The sequence below is a fragment of the Pygoscelis adeliae genome, unplaced genomic scaffold, assembly GCF_000699105.1.
Source record: "Pygoscelis adeliae isolate BGI_AS28 unplaced genomic scaffold, ASM69910v1 Scaffold315, whole genome shotgun sequence".
Lineage (NCBI taxonomy): Eukaryota > Metazoa > Chordata > Aves > Sphenisciformes > Spheniscidae > Pygoscelis > Pygoscelis adeliae.
The window spans coordinates 1,678,071-1,689,119 of NW_008824865.1; the positions used below are offsets into that span (position 1 = coordinate 1,678,071).

General features: G+C 34.6%; 1 protein-coding gene across 1 annotated transcript in view; it reads left to right on the forward strand.

Moving 5' to 3' along the window:
- TBC1D22A (TBC1 domain family, member 22A) overlaps positions 1–11,049 on the forward strand; it is a 200,209-nt gene that overhangs the window by 54,932 nt on the left and 134,228 nt on the right. The window contains exon 9 of the mRNA XM_009324397.1: positions 890–1,004. Within this exon, the coding sequence (XP_009322672.1) occupies positions 890–1,004 (115 nt within the window). The remainder of the gene's footprint in view (positions 1–889; positions 1,005–11,049) is intronic.

Below are 11,049 nucleotides of genomic sequence, written 5' to 3' on the forward strand. Positions count from 1 at the left end.
GTTCTTTTGCTTCAGAAGATTATACCTGATTGACTACCTGTAATTAGGGCAAAGCACACAGCAGCTTTCACTCTGCTGTTTATTTGCAACATTTTAAAGACATGTAGCACGTTCAGAAGCAAATAATTGAGAGGAAATACAGCTTGTCACAGACCTAAATTGTGTCAGAGATAAGTTTTGTGATTTCCCTGTTCCATACTCTTCTCATGCTGTCCTTCCCATGATCATATATGTTGTGGCCTTAGGAACTTTTGCAGATTTTAAGCAAGGTACAGTTTACAGAGTTGAGGGGGTGAAGTTATGTGATACGGCAGGCGGTTGCCTTATTTCTACATTTCCTGTTTTTTTTTTCAGATTTTTTATTAACCAGTATACATGCTTCTGAAGTCTAAAACCCCACATTGCGGGGTTAGCTTAACTGTTACGGAATCTCTTTTTATGGGCATCTTATTAAAAAAAATCTAAGCTATATGAAGTACTTCCTGTTATTTAGGAATAAATAGAATACTACATTGACAAAATACTTCTTTCAAAGAGGTGAAAAATCATGGGAAGATGACTTAATATTTCTGTCTCTTGAGGAAAGAGGAATTTTATATTATTGGAAAAGCTCCGATGAATAAGTGCTACTTTGTTGTAACTACTGTAACTGAATTATATACTAGATCGGTTTTAACAAGTGCTAATATGCTTCCTTTTGAAGAACTGAGAAGCTTACTTAGCATTGGAAGTTAATTATGAATGCCAGTGTTCATTTATACTTTTATATGCGTATTTTATGCTAGTAACTGTGATATTAAATTTGTCCTTGCATAATTTTCAAGTGTCTTGTTTAAAATGTGCTCCTCACTTGATAAATTACCTGATAGTTTCTTTAACTCTTTTTCAGATCTTTGAAAGAATTTTGTTTATCTGGGCAATACGTCATCCAGCCAGTGGATATGTTCAGGGCATAAATGATCTTGTTACTCCTTTTTTTGTAGTCTTCGTTTGTGAATATATAGGTAAGATTTGTCTTCATACTGAATTATGAATTGGTACTCGTTTTGGAACAGCATCTTCATTTTAATCTGAATAACGATTTGGATTAGCTAATCAAAGCATAATTTGATACATGAATCTTATAATAAATTTTTGTAATTATAAATCTGTATAGTCTATTTAAATACATACTGAGAAGTATGTATAAGACTTTGTTTAAGTAGTCAGTGGAGTTCAGGAACCTTTTTAGGTTTTTATTCCAAACAACCTCCTCCCCCAACAAAACCCAACCAACCAAAACCCTCTGTACAAGTTGCAGACAGCATTCTCATTTGTCAGATCTGAAAGCAGGGGAAAGAAGCACAATCTAGCATTTGCTTTCATCTTGATTTCTAGTTAAGAAGTGTTCACCACACCTATGAAGAAAAAAGCATCAGGAGGTTTTATTCTCCCTTTCTCCCTCTCTCTCTTCTAATTCACAGTTTTTGTGAAAACTTTAAATTATACATATGAAATGAGCAGGTGTTTTAAAAAAACAAACAACCAACCAAACAACCAAACAACAACAAAAAAACTCACACCAAAACAAGAACACCCCCCCCCTCCATGAAACAAGGAAACCTTTTAAATGAGTGGCGGGGAAATTAAAGTTGAAGGAACCTATTAAACTGGATCTGTGGCTGAAAGAATGGCAACGTGGAATTAGGGTCTGAAAATTAAGGCAGCAGTAATCAAATTTCTCTGGTTAAGTGCTCTGCTTTTCTGGGGCTCACAACATTACTGACAATAGTAGTGTAAACAGCTGTATTTCTGTTGCATTTGTGGCCTTATATGTGAATATACTTTTTGGAAACTTTTTTTATTTGGCAAACTCTGATATTGGTTAAATGCTCATGTCTTACTAGAATATCATTCATATCTTAAATTTAGATATTAGTATTTAAGTCTTATAAACATTAGAAGTATGGCTTATCATTAACAATAATTCATTAATAATTTGGATAGAACTATGGATATAAAAGGTAAGGATAAACCGTAAAAATGACAATGTTAATCTGGCTTGAATTAAAACTGTTTTCCTTGTATTTCTATTTGTCATGCACACATACAGTGAGAATACACAATGCTTATATGTAAACTCGAGCAACACGTTGTCTGGCTACTACAGTGAGGCTGTATGTAATGGAATCTTCCTACCTTCTCTATGCAAGATACCCATTGGTGTCTTAATCCAGATGGATTAGATTTAATGAAGGACAGATTATCCTTGAGTGGATGATAGACTATCCATTTACTCATTTGCATGGCAACACCTCTGTTGCTTTGTTCGTTTCTTGTTTCATATGGGGACATTTCATTGCTAAGCAACTAATGAGAACTACTGCTGCTTTCTCCCTAATCATCTCTTAAATAGGGTAGAGGCCTACTCCTGAGAGTACTTGCAGTTTCTGCCTTTTACTCCCTCATTTGATAGATAATGAAAATGTTCTTTAATGATCCTAGAACAGTAGGGTCTCTAGTAGACTTTAGGGTTGTTAATTGAAATAAGAAGTTTAAATGAGATGTGATTAGAGAATTGATATTCTATGTTAAATAGACCATTTAATTAATATGGTAAATAAGTTTGTCTTTACCACCAACTTACATTTGGAGACTCTGGTGATTGTTAATGTGTTTGTCAGTATTTTTGTATCAGAGAGCATAGCTGTTCCAGTAAGTGTCTGGTGAAGAAAGGCAAAACTCAAAACCTAACAACCGTAAAAGATATTTTACCACTGAAAATGAATGAAACTCAGAAACCTGTATTCTAAAAGCTCATTTAAAAGCTAATATCAATATAATAAGAAAAATAACGAAGTGAAGGTATTTTCTTCAATATACTAGTGGTCCTGGCTAAGTGCTAACAGCAGTTATTTCCCCCAGAGACATATAAAAACTTTCTAAGACTTGTCTTTAAATAGCTTTTTGATTTGAGTCTTTCTAATATATTGAAGTTACACTGAATGATGCATTCGAGTTAGAATGAATAAGAGTGCGCATTTTACTTAAACTTGAAATGGGGACATTAAATTCATGAAGTACCTCAAAAATCCTGAGATTTGTAATAAAATTATAGATGGATGACTATGAATTGTGCTTAAGTGATTTAGATAGAAATAAACACAGAATTGCAGAAGTTTCCTAACAAAAATGTTTAAGCTATTAGTGTATTTAATATTTACGCTAGTAATACTCTGTATTTACCTTAGATTTTTACTCTAGATCTTATTTCTTGCTCTGATTTTAAGTGAATATTGATTTGTACCTTAAATTGCTTTATTTATTCCTTTCTTTTAACTATTGATTTTTGTATTTTTCTCAATTTAACTGAAACCTTTGTGTTGCAGTTCTGATGCCACTGAAAGTGATGATGCCTTTTATTTTAGGTTCTTTCTATAATTAAAAAAAATTCTAAAGGATTATTAGAGAGTAATAATAAGTTACTGCTAAAAATAATAAATTATTAACAATGCCATTAGTAATAAATCTGTGCTGATTAGATTATCTGATGATATATCCTGATAATGGTTACACACAGTTGCAGTTTTGTCAAATATTTTGATGGGAGGAAAGCCATGTTTATTTTAGCTTTACGACAACTGAGAGAGCCCTTAATCTTGCATAACAAGTGTGTGACATTTATTCTAGTGATGGGAGTCTTTCTGCTCTGCTAAAGACATCAAAAAAAAAATTTGGAAAACTGTTGTTAAAGAGCTTTTGAAGATACGAATGACATGTATGGAAGTGATAATTTACTTCCCCAGTAACATTTTGTTTTCATTCAAATCTGAATGCCAAAAAGTAGGTTTGTGGGTCTTTTTATAAGGACCAAAGACATAGATGTTTTGATGGTTTAGTATGGATTGAGATACCTAATTTTAGCACATAGGTTCACACATTTAGAATAGGTTGAGTGACTGAATGTAGGAATTGAATATGTTAAATATTGAGAGCATTCTTTCAACCTTTCCAGCAGTGTAAGTATGATGCAAGTATAATTGGTAATGTCTCATTAGTTCCCCACTCTGCAATAAAAGCAGAATACTGTAACGTTTTCAGCAAGATAAAACTTGGTTGTCAAACCAAGCCAGGAGAGGCACAACCGCAATTAAAGAAAATTTCGGAGGGGGTAGGTACCAGTCCCTGCTGGAAATACAGTAGATTCAGATTAGGATTTCTGGTCTAAATTAGGAGGAGGAGGAATTTAAACCTCAGGTTTCTCATACCAGGTGATTGTGTGTGTCAATCTCAACTCTTTTTTTTTTTTCTCCATGAAAAATGCTAGAGATCTGTAAGCTTATTCTGCCATAATGTAACAGCTTCTTTGGAATTTCAAACACTAGTGGTACAGGAAAACTATTTCGTGCTTATGTCTAACCTCCTACATCACATAGCACTGTTATAATGCGTTGTTAGAACAAATGCTAATTACTGTCAGGGCAGTTTTCCTGAAAGCTCTGTGTCTTTGTAGCATATTAGTTTGTGTTGAAATGAATCTCGTTTATATAGATGAAATTCCAGAGGCATTTTTATTAATGAGATAAGATATACCACGTGACTGCTCACTGTTTGTGACTTAATGTGGACAAGGACATTTTGCACTGGATTGCAAGTCCTATTTCAAGTTGCGACACAGGTTGCTCTCTTTATACACCTTCCTGTTGCTCTGAGTTCCTGTTGATCTACATTGTTGACAAATATTAATTTGTGCTGCACAGTTGCTTGTGGTTTCTTGCTCATGGAGTCAGCTACACTTCACTACATCTGACATTTCAGTACTACATCTGCATTTCAGTAATTCATTGGGCCTTGTGTGTATATCTAGAACTACAGAGAGGACCTGGATTTATTCACCAACCAGAAAGCTCAAGAGAAGCACCATCATAATAAGGATGCATGTTAGGCCATTGCTAAGTAGGATGGCTGTGTGAGATCACTTTGACACCTCTAGTGGTGTTGGATCAAGAGGAAATTAGGAGTTAGTAGGAAGTCAAGGGCAGAAAATGAACTCTATCATAGCACTTCATCATTTTATGTCGGATAAAGAATGTGAAGAAAAATGAGGCTGCTGAAGACGGGAATGGCGATTGAGATATTGTCTGCAATCTTCTTGCAATAGAGGAGCTTGAGACAATTTGAGGATGCTTACAAGAACTCATGAACTGAAAACTTTGGAAATAGGGGTCTTACCCTTGTAAGTATTTTTCTTGTGATTTAAATCGTGTTGTAGAAGGTATTAAATGCAACTTCTGTTACCTAGGTAGTTTTTTTTTAAATTGATACTGCCATGACTTTATGGAATAATTATTCCAGGCTCAAATCCTAATGGAATTGGGATGGGATTTAGTCCCAGACCAGTGTTACTGTGAGAACGTAAAGGTTCTTTGGTCCTGGAAAAGCCAGTCTGTCTTTAGCTCCCACACTTAGCTTTCTTTCCATTCCCTCTCATGTGTCACAGGAAGTCTTCCTATCCTTAAAATGAGATTTCATGCTGGTTATTGCCTTCTTTCCTTCTTTTTCAGCATATCTGCTGCAAATAGTTAAATCTAAAACTATTCATTTTGTTTTTTCCATAGTTTGTTGAATGCTGTATGTAAAGTTGTTATTTTCATAGTATAATTGGAGTAACGTTTCAGAGCATTGTGTCATGGCTGTATCTGAGGTAATTCCTCAGTGTTTGTTTATAAAATATGAAAAAATTGTCAATTTAGCAGAGAAATTTTTTTTCAGGAAAAAGAGTTGTAATCTTTATGCAGTAAGTAAATGTGTTTAGAATGTACATAAAACTGAATTTCTGCATGATGAGGCAGAAGAGGCTCTCAGTAAGCCAGAGCGCAGAGTATTAACCCACTGACTCCAGAGAGCTGCTAGATTTTTCCAACACTTAAAGGGTTAGAAGGTAAAATTTTGTTTAGCATGCGTTATTTCCTTTGCAAGACCAAGCGGAAATCTTGATTGCTGCAGTATGTAAAGTAATCTGAGATAATTAATGCTGCTGTCTAAATACCTAGACTTTTCTTATTCAGTTCCACCAATTTGCTAGTCCTTGGAGAATTATGAAGAGGGCTCATGCATTGGGCTTTCAAGGAGATAAAATGGAAAAGATGTAACATATTTGTAGTTATTCCACTTAGAAAAGACTGAGTGAAACTGAGGGAATGATAAATTGTTTTGATCAAATGGAAGTTGAACAAGGACTTATAACTGGATTAACTGGATGCTTCTCTCCCTCCCAGGCCCTTCGTGTGGTTGGAGACTGATAGAATCATCCTTGCTGTCTTCGGGTTTACCAGGAAAGAAATACTGGAAAACCTCCAAGCACAGAGTGCTCAGGAATGTGAGGGATTTCTTCAGTTTGAGAGATGAAAAGATTTTATTTGCAATTGTTGTATGCTCTTGAACTTTTCTGATAATTTTGGCATTACACTTTGTAACAAACTTCTACTATTTTAATGCTTTTCTTTGTTCAAATAAATACATGTTTTTGAACAATACTGTATTAAAATGTTTTTCTTTACACATTTGTCTGAAATTATTTGAAACATATGCAAAGTAAATCTGCATAAAAGCACTGACAAGAAGCATAACTGACATTTTGACTTTTTCTTGCAAGCTGTGGAAGTATTAAGAAAATATTTCTTCATTTTTTAAAACCATTGTAAAACTTGCATGAAAAACTATTCAAAATAATTTAAATCTTCTGTCATATGAAATTCAATGCCACAAGCTCCATTTGCTCACATTAAATTTTCTCTCCTTAATGCAAATCACCATTAATGCAGTTTCCACATACAAAGGTATATTTCAGTGCTGCTTAATAATTTCCATGATGTTTTATAGTAACACTCATGATATCAGTGAAGTTGACTGAAATTCTTATAAATATGAACAATATTCTATGAAATATTCTTTGATAATTAAATGGAATATTATCTGTGTGATTTTGAGTGGGCAAGGACTGAAGAAAGCTTACACAAAAATTCTTTGGAATTAAAGTCTTGAAAATACCGAAAACCCAATTCCATCTTGTACATAAGTCCAGAAAACATCATAGGCATTCCTTTGTAAAAGATCTGCAACATAGACGAGCCGCTCAGTGATCTGAAGCTTTTGACTTACCTGTCAGTTCTCTTTGGAGCACTCTTTGCTTTCACATATTATGAAACACTTAGTGTATACCTATATATATAAAACTATAACGTGACACAGAAATTGCTCAGCATTATCTCAGCTTGCTGTGAGATAACCACCGTTCACTTTTTCAATTTCTAGGAATATGTTCCCCCTCTCTCACCCGGTCGATGCGCCAATCTATTGTCCAGTGAAAGTATTTTGAAAGTGGTGCGGAGTAGCTGAGGAGGGGGAGGACTGTGATGAATAAGATAAACAGCATTTGAATTTGGTTTTACACATCGATGATTTTTGCTTTGCACCATGGAAAAGGTGAAGAAGGTCCACAAATAAGCAGAGACCTCTGTTGTGCCCGTCCACAGTGCTGAGGACTTGATACTTCTGTACCAGTCTTCTGTGCTGTGCGGCAGCACTGATTTTGACGGCAATGGGAAAGCAGCTAGAAATGATGGGTGCTGAAAGAGAGTCCTAACAGGGTGTTTCCTAACTCATTATTAAAAAGAATTTATGCAGCTAAATCATATTTTATCCTGTTTGTTTCTTATGATTTGGCTTGTTCTACTTTATTTAGGAGCTTCCTGAGACCCTTTTATAGGTCTCACTTCCTCCTTACATCTTCTGTTTTATACCACCTGTCAAATTCCTCAGTTGGAATTCAACCATTCTTTTTGTGTGGAAAGTACTAATTGCCCTATTTTTTAGTCACTGCAGTTTTTAGACTCTGATGTTTATAGTCCTATCAATTATCGATGTCTGTGAAGAAGCAGTGTATTCTGAGAATTTGTAATCACTTTAAATACATGCATATACTTCTGTAATTCAGAAGGTTTAGGGTTTTTTATTCATTTAAGTATTTTTCGAGTTGTTGTAATGAAAAAACCTCCAGGTTCCTCCAGGTAAATTACATTGCATCAAAGGAGATAAAAATACAGACCTAAATTTTAGTGCTTTTAAAAAAAAACCTCAGCACTCTCTTGAAGCCCTTGGCTAGATTATATTTTTTAATTGTTCATTTGTTTTTATGTATGTCTCACTTAAGAAAAATGAACCATTCACAATGTCTGAGCAATTTTTGTTATTAATATATAATAGAGTTTTTTCAGGCCTAATTGGACAAAGAAATCTTACTATTTTACATCTTTCTATTCACTTTAATCAAGGAGGAGAATCCATGTGAAAATAACTAGCAGTGACTTGTTTGAATTGTTTGTCAGTTAGCAGTGCTTGCCATCATATACTGCTGTGTCTAGGGTTGGTTAATAAAGCAGTATATTTGGAGGCACTGCAAACAGAACTGTAAGGAAAATGTGGATAGTATTAAGAGAACATCTCTTGCTTGGTTTATGAAGGGTTAGGGAATGAGACAGCATGAAGGAGGGCATATATATCTGCAGGGTTTGTGGAATGGAGAGAATTGATTAACAGGGGACCGATGAACTATAAATTGCCTTTAACCTTTTGATCCTTTTGGTTTTGTGTTTGGATATTTATTTTAATTATTTACCTGGACAAATTCATCTTTATCTTTCAGAATGACTTGTTGGAATATTAATTTTTTTTAGTTGCAGTTTGACTAATCCTGTAGCGAGCACTTTGTTCTGGCTTAGAGTTATAGAACTATTTCAGTTAACGACTATTTTTTCATGTAGTTATAATAGTAAAAGCCCTAATGAAATATAGTTGAGCTTTACCCAGATATGCACTTTGTGTGTGGCTTGCTAGTGATAGAGTTTATTCCCTACTGTTTTTCCCTAGTTGCTTAACCTGCTGGAAGTCAGTGGTGGCATTTGGTATCAAATATATGAGTGAATCTGTCTGCATAAGCTCTCTCTTAGTCTGCTTTGGTCAAAATGAGGTGATTTACTTATTTAATGAGTGGATTTTTAGCTAATTGTACCAACCCAATTAGTGCTACCAGTATTTCTTGGAGTACAGTAACCTTGAGAAGATGTTAATAACAAGCAGTTGAGTGCACATCTACAAATAACTGTTTGGTGTAGTTGGTTGATAGTATATTGCTACATATCTTTTACTCATGAATATATTTATTCCCAGTAAGGGCTTGGAACTGTGTGAGCTAGGTTACTATGTGCTGTAGAATTCATCGTCTTCCAGATCCCATTTGCTGTTTCAAGAGGTTAATATACCCTGCCTGTCCTGGCTTCATTTCACTGCTCTTTAAACTTAACAGTGGAGCTGCATATTTGAGTATTTCCAAATCGGGTTTAGTTGGACAGAAAAGGGTTTGCTTGCTATGTGCTTAGATCACACAGCTAAATCAGGGCTTGCTGCTGCCAGAAGTGGTAGCTTTGCTTTGTCTTTCCCAACCCAAAACGTGTGTTCCTGTCTTCTCTCTTTGGTCAGCATTGGCTTTTCTCTGGCACAGTGGATCAGTCTGGCTAAACTGGCAGGAGATTAGCCCCATAATAAAATGAATAATTTAATTTTCAGCTGTCGGCTCAGGGATCAGAGATGAACGTCAGTACTGGTTTGGGGATAGGAGCATGTAAGGGAAGAAGGGAGAAGCGAGATCTCTGTTTAATGCTAGGTAGCTTTTAGATTGCTTTAGCTGTATTATTAAACTACATCCTCATAATAAGTCTTTGTGAATTCCACTTATTTTTCGCTTAGCGAGTTAGCACTCGTAAAAGCATCTCAATGCATCAATCTCAGACAGATGTAGGGTATGGTGATACAAATTTCTAGTATTTTTACTTTCTAGTACTGTCTTGAATGGCCATGATTTATTATAATAGACAATACTGTTTTGCAAAATCACTCCTTTTCTACCTCTGTGTTTCAGTTTTGATTTCACTCTCTTCAATATACTGATTTCCAAGCTAATTATAACAGTTCATCTGAAACGTTGGATGCATGGTTGCACCCAATAGACTTCTTAGAGAAAGATTTGAGACTGACTGAAAAATTTTTTATCAATAATTGTGATAACCAAGCACTGTGAATATGTTTTTTAGTTACCAGTTTCAACTTCAAGGCTAATTTAAAAAAAAAAAAAATTTGATACAAACCCTTTTTTTTTTTTAGTCCCCCTGAAAATTCTCTTGAAAGGTGGCAAAGCTTAGTCTTTGCAGCCTTTCTTTGCTCATCATATGTAAAATTGTATTTAATGTTACTTCTGTCATGTCTTCTATAATCATAATTTTTTTAAAGTAGTTCCATAGATCTTTGTAACCGAAGTGTTTGAAGTCGTATTATACTGATGGGATGGAGAAAATAACTCTAGTCATCTTCATGACCTCCACTGAAACAAAATTAAGTTCTTGAAAATCCATTTGCTTAACCACACAAATTGTAAAATCAAAATTCTTATTCTCATGAACTGGCACATATTGCAAGTTTGAATAAAGTGTGGGCTGTGATAAAATTTCTTCTTTAGTTTGATTACAGAAGTATAGTAGTAATACTATGTTAGTATTATATGAGTATTTAGCTCATAATGGTGTGTCAGCTTCATTATCTGCCAGGAAAAATTAAATTAACTAAAACAATTCTGTGGATACTTTTCGAAAAGGTTCCTATCTATCTGAAGCGGAATAAGCCTAATTAAAGTTAGATTTCTCTGGCTGTGGTTAGCAATTGCTGTCAGAAGTGAGAGAGAGACATTAAGATTACTCTAGTAAGTATATCCAACTGCTTAATTGCCTGTTATTTTTAGTGTTCTATCTGAGAGAAAATTAATATTTTGAGTAATGGTATTAACTGCTCATAGTGTCTTATGAGTTTCTGTTTTTTAAAAAAAAGGAAAGAGAAAAAAACCCAAAGCCTGAAATTTTAAGGTGTATTAGTCTTTCAGACTTTTTTAGGCTTTTAAATAGTCTTCAAAGAAAGGGCAATCCACATAACTAAAGCATAGACTGGTTGGATGGGGGAGAGAAT